At 41.2% G+C, this 16,629-nt stretch overlaps 1 protein-coding gene across 1 annotated transcript in view; it reads right to left on the bottom strand.

Moving 5' to 3' along the window:
- Positions 1–4,178: 4,178 nt before the first annotated feature.
- Positions 4,179–16,629, bottom strand: part of tns3.2 (tensin 3, tandem duplicate 2) — a 47,932-nt gene continuing 35,481 nt past the window's right edge. The window contains exons 17-27 of the mRNA XM_067512469.1: positions 11,379–11,508; positions 9,979–10,421; positions 9,469–9,552; positions 9,202–9,333; positions 8,777–8,869; positions 7,827–7,904; positions 7,517–7,594; positions 7,164–7,332; positions 7,017–7,085; positions 6,475–6,504; positions 4,179–5,138 (exon numbers count right to left, since the gene is read on the bottom strand). Of these exons, the coding sequence (XP_067368570.1) occupies positions 4,997–5,138; positions 6,475–6,504; positions 7,017–7,085; positions 7,164–7,332; positions 7,517–7,594; positions 7,827–7,904; positions 8,777–8,869; positions 9,202–9,333; positions 9,469–9,552; positions 9,979–10,421; positions 11,379–11,508 (1,448 nt within the window). The 3' untranslated portion in view covers positions 4,179–4,996. The remainder of the gene's footprint in view (positions 5,139–6,474; positions 6,505–7,016; positions 7,086–7,163; positions 7,333–7,516; positions 7,595–7,826; positions 7,905–8,776; positions 8,870–9,201; positions 9,334–9,468; positions 9,553–9,978; positions 10,422–11,378; positions 11,509–16,629) is intronic.

The raw sequence follows: 16,629 nt of genomic DNA, 5'->3' as shown, positions 1-16,629 counted from the left end.
TGTTAGGGGTTCAGTGTCTTGCTCAGAGACACTTCGACATATAGCCAGGGCCGGGGATCGACTGCCCTTACCAACTGAGCTACAGTCGCCCCCCTAACTAAGGCATTCATATTGCCATAAAACACTCCTGTTTTTTTGCAATGTTACCCATAGTTGTCTACTTGACCCAATCACGATGCCCAGAGGAAAATCACTGATACTTATTGTTTTTTTTTATTGGATAACATTAGCCAACAGTAGATTTAAAACAGAAATATGGTGTCTAAGTTTTAATAATTCAATGTTTGGCCTTTCCCAGGTTATTCAATCCTTTGTGATGCTGTCATTTATACTCTTAATTAACTTAGGGTTTAGTTTGTTCAATTTATAACGTCAAGTTTGGTTTAAAAGTGTACAACACTGGTGAAAAGGACATCTGGATATTTCCTGGGATTTTGTGTGTAACTATAAGCCAACATATTTGAAGAATTGGGAAACCTGCAGTTTACTTGATGGGGTTTGATAACTTGAAGCATATAATTTAGGCCGAGGTGTTTGTATGACACGTCGTCAGCCTGGCAGTGTGTATCTTGGATCTAAAGTGTTCAAATTGCATGAAAACTCTGTCCTCAGCATTTGCTGTCTTAATATCTGTTGCTTGTCCTGTCAGTAGGCACTTGTTTGTAGAATGATTCGGTTTCTGCAGAGTGTGTTTTAGTGCTGTTACCCCAGGTCCTGGTTTAGACCCTTTGATTACAGGTGACTCCTGAAGCTTTACATACTCTATGTAACTGTATGGTGGTTTGCACATGGTTATTTTGAAAGCATTTCTTATCACAACATGATGTTGCTGATACATTTTTACCTTGGGCAGTTGAGCGAAGCGGGCAGCACATAATATGACTATGTCATGCAGGGGCAGGGCCAGAGGGGCGGCGCTAGTTAGTTGTTTTTATGTGAACGAGGTGAATCCAGAAATTTGACGATGTAAATTGTGAGGCTAGTGGTGTCTGTATTTAGTCTCCAGGGGCTGTTTGTCCACTCATTTTAACTTCAGTCATGCATTTTTAGGCTGCTTCACTTGTGGCGTAGGGACCGTGAACGCCTGTAGTAACACACCACACACACACACACACACAGCAGTGTATCCTGCTAGGCTGTAGGAGGCAGCCACCATGTTTCTTTAAATGTTTGCTACAAAGTCAATAACTTTCTCGATAATGTCAAGTTGCGAATTGTTACAAGAACAATTACAAAATTAGTACACAGCCCGAGTTATTCTCTCAAAATCTCATACTGTATATGTGACAAACAAACCGAATTTGTTGCAATCGCAAGGAATCAAATGACAAATTAAAGAGAAAATCAGTGGCTTTGTCCGGCAGGTTGCAGTCAGCCCTGCAGGCTGTATCCCTTCAGCCCACCAAATTAAAAATAGGCGAGGGATTATTTGTGGGTTTTACTGTGTGAGATGGAGTGTGTGTTTGCTCCCCTGTGCAGCCAGAGCAGCAGCAGCACACTTAGTGTGGGCTTTAAATAGCTAACTCAAATAAAGTGAGAGGAGGCCAGGGATCAGAGGCTGAGAGGGAATCTGTGAGCGAGGCATTCCCAAACGGAAGCCGGCCTTTGGATGTCCAAACACCATTCGGAGGGAGCAATGCCAGGAATGTGATGCCGCCTAGCAGCGGCGGCAGCTGCGAAAACCGCTGGGCCACCAGGTGCCTGTGTGCTGCCTGACAGGAAGTGCAGCAGGAAGTGCAAGCAGAGGTCCAGCAAGGGGACACAATGGCAGCAGGTGACTCAGCAGAGCGAAGGCAGATGCCAAACTGAGGCTTGCTACTGTGAGCACAGTCTCTCTTCTGAGCCACAGTGGAGCTTCTGTGAATGTGAAAAAGGAACTTGACTCCCACTTCCACACTTTGCCTCCTCTTTTACAAACTGTTAAATTTCTATTCTTTCTCATCCCTTTTTACCTTCTTTGTGTGCAGGCTGTGGGAAAGTTTCCCATAATGGTGAGATCATCCACCACCTCCATCACCCCCCCACCCCCACAGACACACCATCACTACACCCCCGACTCCCCCTCCCCACCCTCCATGCTGTCTCCGGGCCAGGCAGGACAGGATGCAGGGTGACAGTGATGTGGCCCCCGGTCCCTTGTCCCACTTCCAGTTCTACAGCACTCTCCATAGACCAGGAACCTGAATAGAGCCTCATTCAAAACTGGTATCTCATGATCTGTCCTCTAAAACCAGGACACAGGACAGACAAACCAGAAGATCTATGTGGCACCTGGAGACCTATCACGCTTTTTAAACACCTTTCTCTTTCATGGATTTTCCCTTGTAAACACACTCACAAAAGCTTTCACACACTTTAAATTGCCAAGTTTATTCAAGAGCATGGTTCTGCTTGCATGTGTGTGTCTGCTCCCATTCATCTGCAACCGTTTTTTGCTTTAAAGCTTTTGTGATTATAAAAAGCAAAGTGGGGAAGAAAAGCTGCAAATCAACTTTTTTCCCCATTTCAGACACCATGTTTGTCAAATAGAAATTCTGCAAATTGTTCTGCAAGTGCACAACTAATATTGATGGCTGATTACTGCCATCTATTGGTTAAACTATAAATTGATTGTAATATTTTGTCATCTTTAGTGGTGCTTTCCTTGTGCAGATTTGGAATTTATTTGCAGGGGCAGTGCGATGTCTGGGGGTTCTTTAATTTCATGTGAGGTGATCAATAAAGCTGCACTAATTGGTAGTTAGTTATATACAGTAAACAAAATATTAAATGATGATGTGTAATGTGAAATGAGCTCGTCCTCTCAGCTCTACGGGACTTTCAATACTAATGTCGGTTTAGTGACATGCAAGTCTGCCTGCAACCTGTTTTCAGCATTTTAAAATCCAATCTAACACTTTAGAAGCATGTATATAATTCTTCATGCTGAGCCTGATCGTCCTCTTGTACTGATGTTTCTGATGTAGAAACTGCACATGCATGGTTATGACGATCTAAATTGGCAGTAGTTGTGTAAATGGTAAATGGTCCCACTCAAAGCGCTTTACACTGCTTCTTATTTACCCATTCACACACACACATGCAGCTGGCCAACACTCACCGGGAGCAACTAAGTTGGGGTTCAGTGTCTTGCTCAAGGACACTTGGACATGTGACGGGGGAACCAACAACTGTGAGATTGGTGGACCCTATTCGTGTTGATCTCGTAGAGGGTGGAGCATTAGCATCTTACCAGGTTGGTGTTATTAGAACAAAATGAAGATTAAGTGTTAGGATGACGTTTACCAGGTGAATACAAACTGCTCTCTGTCCCCTGGACAATTAGAAAAGGATTTAAAAGGTTCTAAACTCAAATTAAAAACCTTTTTTGAAAAATAAACTATTTATTATAGGGTTAACAGTGTGTTTCGAAATGGTTTGTTCAGTGTCAAATATGAAACTCATCTACCATTTTCAACTCCAAATAGTCATAAACAAATAATAACAAATAATAATTCACCGTTTTCCATCTTTAGCGCGGATAATCTGCCTGGTTGAATGTCCCAAATATACAAATCTGTCAAAATGCATGAAACCACCTTAAACATACATAATAATTACATTGATCTGTTTTTATTTCTAGTGATTGTTTAAGCAGCTTTTGGTCCGTTCTGCTTTTGCTACTGTTCTACAAAAGGTACCTAACACCTTGTCACTCTGGCAGGAGGTGGCACCTGCGGTGGCCAATCAGACTTTGAGGGAGGCCAGCCCCACCCCTCTGGCCCCGCCCCTGCATGGTATTGTCATATTTTGTGTTCCGTTCAACTGCGCCTGGTAAAAATGTATTAATACGTCTTTTAACGAAACCTGCAGCATCATGTTCTTTTGAAAGCAGAACATTTAGTATAAGAGCTTCTTTCTAAATAAATGTGAGCATCAACAAAACACCATGTATCTCTTCTGCACAAAGGCACAAGAGAGGCAGAAATCTTAAAGAGACAAGAGACATTATATTTTTAATACATTAAACGAAATTTTTGTTGCTGGACACTTTAAAAAAGCTCCAGATTTAGAGTTGCTGTGGTAACTGATCAAAGTTAATACAAAACAGGAAATTAAAAACGGGGGAAACAGCTGTACAAAACTGCCGACATTTGAATGACATTACTCTACTTAGATTTGTATTAAAGTAACCAGTAAACGAACACATTATTAAATTTATTAGTAAGACAACAAGTACACATGGGCGGTTATGCAGTTACAGTAGTTTACTGCTGTGGAAAAAACCACATCACACAGTATTTGCAAAGACATATGTTACAATATGTGAAATAATTGCATAAATGCTGTGGTACACTGTCTTTAATTCTAATGTACAGTTTATGTTAATATACAAAAATATATGACAAGTATATTTAGGAAAAAGCTTTTACATGTGTAAAAAGGGATAAATATTTGGAGCAACATATAAACACAATAAATCCAACCCAAGTTTGTCAGGCGACAGTATGGAATTGTTTGAATATATAAAATTGGGCCTGTGCTTTGTACAAAACTCATTTATACATTTTTTGCAAGAAGTTTTTCAAAATTATACTATAGATGTGCTGAATATTTGCTACTGTCTAGGTTTAGTCAGGTGTAAATACAGTATTACAATGGCTGCCAGTGTTATACGGTACATTTAGAGATGGTATAAAGATACCGGTTAGATAAAGTATTCAAAACGTCACAGTTTTATTTGTTTTTAAAGTCCAACTCATGGGAAAAAGTGATGCACAGTTTATGAAAAGCTCCCGAGACATGTTTATAGTATTTGCAGCCTTCTGCCAATCAGTTAAATGTATGCAGGACAGTCTGTGCACAAATGCTGCTTATTCTGCAGGACGAACCAACAGGCACAGGTGCTGGAGAGTGTGAGTTTTTGGCTCTGCCTCTGGAGGAAAGGTGTAATAGATTTGTTCTTAATTTTTTTTTAGATTAAGTTCTCCACTCGATAGTCCAAGACTCTTTGTCTTTACTTCTTATTTGTGCCAATCATGACCTTTGAGACAAAGTTGACGATGGCGCTCGCCGGCTGCTCGGGGTCATGCTCAGCGAACAAATGGCACACATTTTCCGTCTCGCTCTGAGATTTTCTGGCAACAAAACCAAAGATCCTGCAAGAAGAAAAGGGATAGATTACAGAGGGGGTCAAGAACAGTTCCCAACTCATTTAGAAGATGCACACTTGATCTGTGTGACACATGTGCTTCAAAGAGGAGCGTTATAAACTTTTAAAAACAAGTGTTTCTGTAGTTCCATCAAGTCCAGCTGTTCACATCAGACAATAGGGTTTTTAGTTTGCCTTCATCAAGCACAATGGATCCTTGCTCGTTGTTAGGTCCCATGTGTAGGTTTTTCCCAGTGCTACACATGCAGTGTGTTTATTTGTGGCCTTGCCTCAGCAGCCACTGCTACATGAGAGGTTTGTAGGGAGCCTGGCTGCCACAGACTGCTTATGCTCTTTGTTTTCTTGTGGAAGAAATGTTGGTTCTTTTTTGGACCTCATCAGTTTGGACTCCTGTCATAGTCGTGTGTTTTTCCTCTATAGTTCTTGCATTATTCACTGGTGCTTAAAACATTTTTTGCAAGAAGTTTTTCAAAATTATACTATAGATGTGCAGAATATTTGCTACTGTCTAGGTTTAGTCAGGTGTAAATATAGTATTACAATGGCTGCCAGTGTTATACGGTACATTTAGAGATGGTATAAAGATACCGATTAGATAAAGTATTTGTTTTTAAAGTCCAACTCATGGGAAAAAGTGATGCACAGTTTATGTCATAGTCGTGTGTTTTTCCTCTATAGTTCTCGCATTATTCACTTGTGCTTAAAACCTCAGCGCCACTACATAGCAAACCAACGTCAAAGTACTGGCACCGAATGCCGACTGCTACATCAGCTCAAGGGACCTTTTGTCTGGGCCGACAAGTCACATTCGAACGCATCACAAAGATTACACGGCCAACCTTCTGCGTCTGTATTAAATGCAAAGGAAAGCAGGAGGCCTTTGACTGTGCATTCACAGACTGTAGAGACTCCTTTGCTTACCATTATCACACCACTCTAGCTCACCGCAGCTGGTTAAGTTACTTCCAAAAGAAGATATGTTGGATAGGAAGCTGTAAATGGCACCACTGGGGTTGTCAGCCTTTGGTCCCTTCTCCAGCACTGATTCGCTAAGCTAAACTGCCAATTAGAGTGGTCCCTCAAAGTTGCGGAAAGGGGTCCAGCTAGTGCCGACAGTGCGGAGTACGCACCAGAATTCGGTGCAACAGATGCTCATAGACAACCGACTGTTAGCTTGATGTTTCACAGACTCCAGAACAGACTTCAGAGCTCAGACTACATACAGTGTTTGCTTAGTAAATGAACGAGAGTTTTCTGTTCACAGTTCTTAGTAACAAAGGTGGCGAGTAATGAAAGAGTAGAAATAAAAAGTAAAAACTTACTTTGCTGTGGAGCCACTGCCTCTTGCCCATCTGTTTTGTCAGAATAACATGAATATTACAGTATGTATTTAAACAAAGGTTTTGTCTGAAATATAAAAATATTTTCTTAAAAAAGGAATTTTGTCTAGAAATTGGTATATAGTATATAAATATAGTCATATTAAGACTAAAATGTCTAAAATAATTTACAGTGTTCCAAATTTATTCTCTGCCCTCATCTTATAGGACGCGTATGATACAGTTTGTATTATTGACTTCTTGTTTTCTTGCAGTTTGTAATAAATAGATTTTTCTCAAATTTTGCAGGAGGGGAAGTGAGTTCATCACCACAGACTAATAGACTAATAGAAACAAAGTCTGGATACTTGATTTCCAATGAATTGCTTGGATCCACACTCAATTAGTGAGAATGTCTAATGTTTAATATGTGGATCTTCAAGTTTCCATTAACCAATATAACTTTAAAATAGCCACAGTGAGGACATGTATGAAGTCTCTAGTGCTTTCTATTACAACATATATGAAGATTTTCAAATACTCACTTCCTGCCCTGTGGGTCCAGAGAACAGAATATAACAGTGTTGACAGCGTAGTGTCTCCTGAAGAACAACCTGCAGGATCAAACAGAGTGTTAGCATGTGGATTCCTGTGTGATCATCTCTGTGCGTGTGTTGTGCAGAAACACTCACTTTCTCTGGTTGTCCGTGAGCGTGATTCCCTGTGCCGACACTTTGAAGTGAACTACGGTTGAGGGCTGTGGAGGGTCCATGGAGAGCGTTAGTGTGGTGGCCTTCTGAACCGCCTGGTGTCCCGTCAATGACTCCAGCTCCACAGAGCCCAGGTACCACACGTTACACGCTACACAGTGACACACACAAATCATTGGAGAGCACGTTCTAATGAACTGTTTCAGTGGCTATAAGTTTTATTCACTTTTCTGTGTTTTGAAGTGGATGCAAACTTCATTTTCAGCTGATGCTGGATGTGTTGAAAATCGCCCATAAGTCAAACAAATGCACAGATTGATTTAGTGATCATGTACCTGCGCCCTGTTTGAGGAGTTCAGCTGCTGAGTTTGTTGCTGTTGGTGATGATGAGTCACTCAGCTCCTCCACTGGGTCTGCAAACACACACACACACACACACACACACACACACACACACACACACACACACACACACACACACACACACACACAGATGAGTTCACTGTGCACAAATACACCAAAAATGCAGAATTGTAATCAAAACTTAAAATTATGTGTTAATTGATGTTTAATACTCAGCTGTTTGATTAAGAGTAAAATAATCTGATGTGATATGATGAACGTTCCACATGGTGCCAATCTTACCTCTGTCAGGCAGGAGGAGTTTACAGGGCAGAGCCAGGGGGGTGATTGAATGCTGACACACCAGAGCTGTGAGACTTCCTGTCAAAACAAAAAGTTAATGTGAACTTTACCAACAAGGTTATTCATGAGTGAATGATCAGAAAAATATTGGAGCCACCTGCACCTTGTTGTATTCACCACTAGAGGGCGGCACAGGAAACACTGAAACGCTGTTCTACTGTCTCAAGCCGTCCCTCACTTTAGATCCACCCTCATGGACTATTAACAGATGAATTTGAGGAGGCAAACTGCTTACTGCACTGACGTACAGACTTGGGGATGGAACTTAAATGTGTTTTAATGTACTACAATTAGAGGAATTTCGCGGAGAGAACAACTTTACTCTCATGACTTATGGGCTTTATGCTGTTTTCTCCTTGTATATTATGATTTTCTACACATTCAGTCTGAATCATATTTTTTTTACTGTGGCATGTTGAAACCATTATGTTGGGGTAACTGACATGCAAAGATGCTTTGTGGTAAAACCATATATACTGTGAGAACAGAAATGTACTACTTTTGTCATTAGTGGTGGAGAGTTTCGTGTTGCTGCCTCACAGTCAGAAGGTCCCTAGTTTAAATCCACTTGCTGGCCTTTCTGTATGGAGTTCATCTGTTCTCCCTGTGCTAATGTGGGTTTCCTCCTCTATTTGTCCTTATGTTGATTGTGATTGTTGTCTGTCTTTATGTGCAGCCCTGTGATTGGCTGATGACCTGGGGTTTGTCCCGCCTCTCGCCCATGATACACAACTAATAACATTAGTCACATTGTTAACTACTTATTTTACCCATAAACCTATACGGAACATTTTATAACTGGTGCCTTGCTCAAAAATGAAAACCTCTCCATATAAACATATAAAAATATGAGAAATACTAGAGTACAGACTGAATATACATATCCTCACCGAAGTAAGGCTCATTGGGACAGCCTTTGAGACGTACTCCTTTCTGAGTGCATTCAATCAGGAAATGTCTCACCAGCTCATTGGACATGTCTCCTGTTGCAGACACAGAAAACACATTTCAGTATAAAATACATTTTAATGTGTCAAATCAACATGTGGACAATGATCTGCTGTGGAGACCCTGAACTCACGGGACAAAAAAAAAAAAAAAAAAAATGTGTCACTGTATATTAGTAGTTTGTGAATTCATTATTTTCTCTGAAATTTAAGTGCATCTCATAATGTCACAAAATATCCTACATAAACTAACACTAGATAACGGGTCACAAAAAATATGCAGAAATGTAAACACCACTGAAGCTGATGTATGTAGATGAATGTAAAGACTAACATGGCAGCAGAGCTAAAACTCAGCACTTCTTTACCTTTCTTACTCTGTTGTAACACCGACGGAGGGGGTGTCGCCACCTTCATGGCCAATCCATAAGCCCCGCGAAAAGAATGACTGTCTCTGACAACGAAGGAGCCCGGCTCTTTGTCCTTCAGCACTGCAATGGCTGTTCAGTAGGTCAACACAGCGAGGAAACAAAGATAAGCTAAACTTAGAATCATCGTGCTCAGACTGTATATGGAGAGAAACCTTAGTACAAGGGCATTTTATCTGTGCAGAAGTGGCCTAAACCAATATTTACCTTGGTCTCTGGAAATGTCGGGCTTGTACCAGAACTTGGAAGTGTCCTGAACAAACTTCACAGTGTCCTGCTTACTGCCAAAGTCTGCGAGACACACAGTAAAGCTCTGCATTAGGTTCCATACCGGCCTCAGGCCAAACGTGACAAGGAAGCAGCAACAAAAACAAGAGCCGTACACCCAAAAAACAAAAGTACACTTTCCTGATCAAGCATGGTGCCACAGCATGTAGCCACATTAGTTATTAGATACATTTCTACATACTGGTATTTTTGTTGACACAACAGTGATGACTTAAAGTGACTTTTCCCTATGTTCACACATCTGAGCTACTTTCTGCTGAACAAATAATGCGGACACTGTGAATTTTCCAAAGCAGCTGGAACTAGTTTTTATTAATTTCCCCTGCATTAGAGTGGCTGCAGAAGTTTCAAATTGAGAATCAAATTAAAATATTAATGTCACATGTACAAGCTGATGCTCTTCATCCGAACCTATCTGGGACAGTTTACCTGCTGCTGGTGATGGGGCCCCACTGGATCCTCTGAGGGGGTCGGGGGTCATGGGGGATGAGAAAGGGATACTGAGGCTGCTACCACTGCGAGGGCTGGAAAACCCGCTTAGCGAGGGGGAGCGGGAGTCAAACTCCCCCCCTCTTCTTTTCTCTGGCAGCACTGGAGCGAGGCCCCCGTTTCCCCCGAGGTTCAAAGTTCCGAGGCCCTCCATGGCCTCCAGCAGGCTGTGATCCAGGCTCCCATTCCCCAACAACAACGAGGTGAAGTCGGTGCTGTCAGCCTCTCTGCGGATCCCCGGGCCACCTCCGAGGCCTTTCAGAGCCCCCCGGGGAGAACTGTGTGCACTGGGACTGCTGAGGGACAGAGGAGGTGAGGGCTGGGGAGGATAGGGCGAGTTCAGGGAGTTCGGAGAATGTTTGTTCCACACCGGAGAAGTGGAGCTGCAGAGACGGGTAGAAACAGACTATAAATATTTCATCAAAATTCTGTTTGATTTCGTTTGTTTTTCAAAAATCATCAACTTTGTGAAACCATGTGCGTCTTTATTAGATCAGTTTTGTCTCTCATGAGTCTTTTCAATTGTTTAGTGAGAAAATCTGCTTTATTGATCCAGGTTTATTCCAGTTTCCCAGAGGAGACCTGGTGAGAACATTAGCATCACAGCACACCTGACTTTGATTGGCTGCTTCAGCACAAACATGTTTCACTGCCTGTAGATCAGCTCTCATTTGGCAGCACAACCCACAGGAATACGTCCACCGGCTGCTGGGCTGACAGCGTCACTACCAAAGAGCCACTTACAGAGCAGTCCAGATAACAACAAACAGGCATCCTGCAGAGGCAGGCTGGCTCCAGGGTGAAACTATGCAGTAAACAACCCCCCTGTATAATCCTTTAACCTTAATATCTGCTCATGGTAAATGTTGTCTAACACACAGACTTTATTACATGAACAAAAACAAAAGCAATGAGGTTCAGTTTATAGTTGCAATCTAACCTACAGATTTAATTTTAAAGAGCTGCTCCATTATTATTTATTTTATTTCAGGGATGTTCGAATAAACTGTGAAGTCGTCGGCTTTGGAAAGTTTGTCATTGTTTTGACTCACATATCACAGTGATCACAGTTTGCAGCCACGTTTGATACATAAATGGAAAATGTGATCGATAGTCACAAATGTTCATCACAGCTTGGTATGATCACTTACAAGGCTGTTGTCCTTTATTACTGACTAGCATATTGATGCTGGATTAGTGAAGTGAACTCACATCAATGTGTAAATTAACACATAAGTGAGGAAGTGGATATGCAGCTTGTACATGTGCATCTACACTCACTGAGCACTTTATGTGGTTCTGTAACTTTCCCGCTTAACACCTGAGGTGTGTGTCTGTACCTATCTGTGGGTGGGAGGGAGCCAAAGATCCTCTGACAGGAAGCAGGAGTAACTGATGCATCTGATCTGAACAGCTCTTCCTCTGTGGAGCCACTGGGATGGTTCATACTGTCCAGGAAGCTCCGGGAATCTGAAAAGAAGAAAAAGCAAAGTCAGTTGTCTTTTACTTGAGAACATGTCATCACAAACAAATATCAAAAGTCTCTGTACTACAATAACTGCCTGTTTGCTTTCAGTGGGACCCTGCTTTTGTTTGGATTGTTTGTGTTTTTATCTGAAAGTAGGTCATTTGATTAGGATCGTTCTTTTCAGGGAATCATTTCTGGAGTCATATCGGCAGCAAGGGCTTTTTCCCCAATTAGAAACATATGAACAGAGTCTCTGCACGTCCTAGTCCAATATATAATATTGTAGTCCAGGTCAGTCTCCTTGTTTTTATTTTCCCCAAATTAAATTGCAGGGTATTTTCTCTGACCTTCTATCATCAGCCTGTTCTACAATGTTTCCGCCTGTGACTTCAACGGTTTACATACTGTGTCAGGTGTCACTTCAGATCAGCAAATTTCTACAATAACTTGTCCTCAGCAGTGTTATCCTTTAATATAAAAATCTGAAATAAAAGGAGAAAAGAGTTTCACATTGTGAGAAATACACCTTCTTTCTTGCAGAGAGCTAAGAAGAAATAAAATCACCAGTTTGACTTAAAGTATGGAGCCAGAAAAATCACAGTTTACATTAGTTAGAGACACAGTTAACCAGCTATTTTATTCCTGTTCATCCTAATACGTTATTAGTTTTTAGTTAAGCCAAACTTCTCCTTTCTCCAGTTTAGTACTTCATCTTGACAGTTTAGTCCAGTTGATGCTGAGCTAAGTCTCCTCCCTGCTACAGCTCAGGAGCTGAATTACGGACACAAGAGGCTTGTGAAGTTTCTCATCGAATACTTACTTTGTAGAACACAAAAAAGTGTTTTTACTACACTCACATTAAAATCGTGCCAACAGAGGTGTGTGTGATGTTGCAGGGCATTTCAAACACTCCAATACTGCATCCTGACATTCAGACAACACAGTGTGTCATTCAGCAAACAAGAGAGTGGGCCTCCTCAGGCCTGTGAAGTATGGTGACTCACAGGGAAAAGAGTCAGTCATTATAAAGAGCTCCTTGTTCAGTCAACACCCCCCCCCCCCCCCCCCCCCCCCGCAGACACACACACACACACACACACCGCCTCCACCACCACCACCACCCCGCCTCCCACTTCCGCTCCGTCCCTCCATTCAAGCTGCTCGGATAGAGGAATTTGAAGTCTAACTTCAGCTTTGTTTGTGATCACATCATCTACAGTGGTTTATATAATAACTCGTGTGCCGTTAATGAAACTGAAGCAGCTGCAGCACATAAAAAAAACACAGAAATCTAATAGAATATTATATACACTCTGTGCAGCATCAGTAACCACTGTGCAATGCAGGAAAAGTTATATTTGTGTACGTTTTTGCTAAGTATGTTTACACAAGTATTGTGTTTAAGTGGACGTTTTTGGTACTTCTATACTTTACTTGAGTACAAGTACCTGCTATTGCTTGTATAATATTTGGCTGTTTCTTGACTCTGCCGGAAAAATACTCTACTTTTCTCTTAAGTATGATAAAGTATTTCTCCTTGACTTAGATTTTTGCTGCCTTGTACTTCACTTGTAAGTCGCTTTGGATAAAAGCGTCTGCTAAATGACTAAATGTAAATGTAAATGTAAAGTAATATAATATGTCACCTTGCATAATGATTACATTTATTGTTAATACCTGAAGTAAGTATTTTAGGCTAATATTAATATACTTATACCTAAAGATTCCAATGTAGGCAAACTACTTCTACCACTACCTAATGTTACCTAATGTACATCTGTGATTGTACTACTCAGTGGTCAGTAGTGGTTTCGCAACTTCTGTGTTGATGCATACTGAACCAAAAAGCATTTTTCTTACATGTATTCATTATAATTGTAAAAACATTTTTCTGAGCATTATTAACCCCTGAACTTACCCTTCTCAATATCAGAATTTGAACCATTTAGTCCAAAATCATTGTTCAAAGGCTTGAAAAGCTGTGGGATCTTTATTTGACCCCCATTCATGTGTGTGTGGAGCAGAAAGGTGTTAGTGGAGGAGATCTCTTCTTTGCATCCTCTGTGACAGGAGTCTCCAACACATCACTAAACGGTTAATGAATCTTACATACATTTCAAAACTTGATTAGTCAAATTTGAGTCAATCAAACAGTTTGCTGTTGTTAAGCTTAATGAGCCAGTGGTGATCAGCGTTGCCCACTTAGTGACTTAGTGACTTTGTCACTACATTTACCGAGTATTCAGACCTTTCTAGTGACTGTTTTTAAAAAACAAATCTAGCGACTTTTTCTGGTGTTATTGGAGACTGTGACACCATTCTCACTCTTCTTAACGAGCAGCACGTGCTGCCGTAGGCCCCTCCCACGTTCTAAAGCACTCACAGGTGGCCCAGTGCTCGCAGCAGCCCCTCCAGCTGCAGTCAGAGCAGAGCCGCTGCTGGTGCACATACCAGTAAGGAAATACTGTAGAAAGAAATGCATTCAGACAGACTAAATGCAAAAATGCGTAAAAAAATATTTTTTGTAAAGTTTTATTACATTGTTCCCTCAGAGCTCGTCTGTGGGAACAATGTATAAGTGTGAGCATCATTGTGTAATTTTAAAGGCCGGAATTGGGCATTTTAACCTATGATACATCCATCATTACAGCTTTTGCTTTACTTTAAAAACTGTACACACCACCAAACGTCTGCTTATGTATTTTGTAATAATCATAAAGAGGGCATTTACATTTAGATACACTTTCTTTATAAGAATAAAGGTTCTTTCTTGATTTAAATAAACTGTGATAAAAATGTCTATTTACTTACAGTTTACAATAAACTTCCCATCCTGCCAAAGGTTTCAGTAGTACTTAGTAGTTACTCTAATGTACTTTAGTTACTTTACTTTGGCAACATTACAACCACTAAATCATGCAGATCACTGATTTCCTCCTTTTGAGGAAGGAAAAAAAAAATGGCTTTTTTTAAAACAATGCGACTGATGACTATCAGCATCTTGTAAAGGAAACTGTTGACAATCACCTCACGGCAGAAAAAAGCCAATAAATGCTGTGCCAAAAATCTGCATGTTGAATAAAAAAGAACCACAACTCTTGTGTCCAAAATCATTGCTGCAGTTTTTTTAGATGCACAAACTGACATTTCATACAGTTTGGTGCCATCTGATATTCTGAGTGCTGTAGCTTATCCTTCAAAGTAGGCAGTTGACCCTCAATGTGAACTCTTAGGGGTTAAAGGTCAAAACTCCATAGCAGGTCGTATTGTGGCCTCTCGTTACATCCAAACCTCTCATCAGTGACACACAGACGCTTACACGTATTCATACACAGCTGAGAAATCAAAGATAACTGAAGCATCTCATTGCTGCTGTTGTTACTTTTTTTGGAAACAAACACAAACTGTGGGCTGCAAGATTCCTGAAACATTCCCACAGTCCCTGTCCATTTGTGTCTCTCGGGACAGTTCCAAGAAAGCAGCCGAGCTGCATCTTTCTCAGTTCCCATGGCTGATTCTTTTCTCAATGGTTTGCCACATGCACTGCTCCTCAGCTCACACCGCAGCCAAAACTGACCTCTGTCCTCAGATTCTGCTCTGTGAGGATTCCCTGGTCATAAAAACACAACTTTCACCTCCTGTTTCCATGCTGCAGACTCCCCACAGCTTCTCATCTTTAGCTGGACTGAAACTGTTATAAAGACAAATTAATTGTCTTCACACCCAAAACATAAAGAAATCAGCCATCAATTGGCTCCAAATGATCTTAAAACATTCAGGATACTCTTCCAAAGCCCCTTAGTGAAACGGCTAATGGGGTAAAAGTGGGAATGATTATTAAACCGCAGTAACTGTAAAATATATTTGTATTTTTTAAAAAAAAAGAGAAACGGAGACAATGTGACTGACAGTAAACTGGAGGCTGCACCTGACTTTCACTTTATCTGCTCTGAGTTGTGTGATCAGTTTGTTCTTGGTATTTGTTTTTCACTGTGGCTTATGACACCTATGCACAGTTATGTCACAGGCTGAAGAAGCAGCCTCTGTTGTCTCACTCAGACAACTTCATACTTTACTGTCTCAAATAGTTTTACACGTCATGAACTGAGTTTTCCTTCTTTCCTTTTCAGCATTGGTGAGAAACAGAAACATACACAACAATGTACAATGTAGTGTAAGCAAACTGAGAGAAACACACTGACTTTACCATTCATGCTGTCACAATTGACTCGTTCTACGTAAAGCTCTGGAAGTTCCCAGCTCGTGTTTTTCTCTTTGTGTTTTTCTGTCTGTTGTTTTCTCCACAACCAGGCAGCACTGAGAAAACACAAAGCCTCTTCACTTTACAGTAGTTGGATTGTCTAAAACCAATTCCAGATGGCAAAGACCCACGTGGGCATGACTGCCATCCACCACCAGCCAACTCCAAACTCATAACACACAGCTACACACACTAACAGATACACACATACTTTCTTGATCACAGAGAATAATGATGATATGGTTCAGAGTGAGAATGTGTGCATACCTTCATGCTCAGTGTGGACATAAATCTCATTAATCAATAAAACCAGGGTGAAGTTTCTGGAGCTCATATCTTTCTCCATATTTCATACCTCACGCTGGCTGTTGCATAAGACAGATGGTATGAAAGGCAGAAAAGAACAACAGCTGTCACATGTTCAGAGCAGCTACAGAGCTACTGTTTTTCATCTGACAAAGAAACGCTTCTGTGTCCTTTTTTACCCACTCACGCAACCAAACATTTACAAGCTGAGCAGCATCCCAGTGAGTTGGAGAGTGACTCCACACACAAACAAACACTATGATGCACATGGAGCCATGCAGGACAGCAGTGGATCTGCAGACTCCCTGCTGACCACAGGAATGTTAGGGCAAGCAATTTGTCTGCACACACAACAGACCGACGTTGACAGGCCTGAAGGTCTACAGCATGTTACAGCTGTTCTCAGCGATCACAGGCTACAGCATCTCAGGGAGTGAATTAGGGAGGAGGCAGGAGACAAACAATTAATGGTCTGTGCTCACCTGACAAAGTCAGCTCTATTTTTCAGTCTCTTTTTTGCTCAGGTTTGTTCTACACCAGTTCCTGAGTAAAAGTA

The sequence above is a fragment of the Channa argus genome, chromosome 8 (genome assembly GCF_033026475.1).
Source record: "Channa argus isolate prfri chromosome 8, Channa argus male v1.0, whole genome shotgun sequence".
In the NCBI taxonomy this organism is placed as follows: Eukaryota; Metazoa; Chordata; class Actinopteri; order Anabantiformes; family Channidae; genus Channa; species Channa argus.
This window is presented reverse-complemented; position numbering and strand designations above follow the sequence as displayed.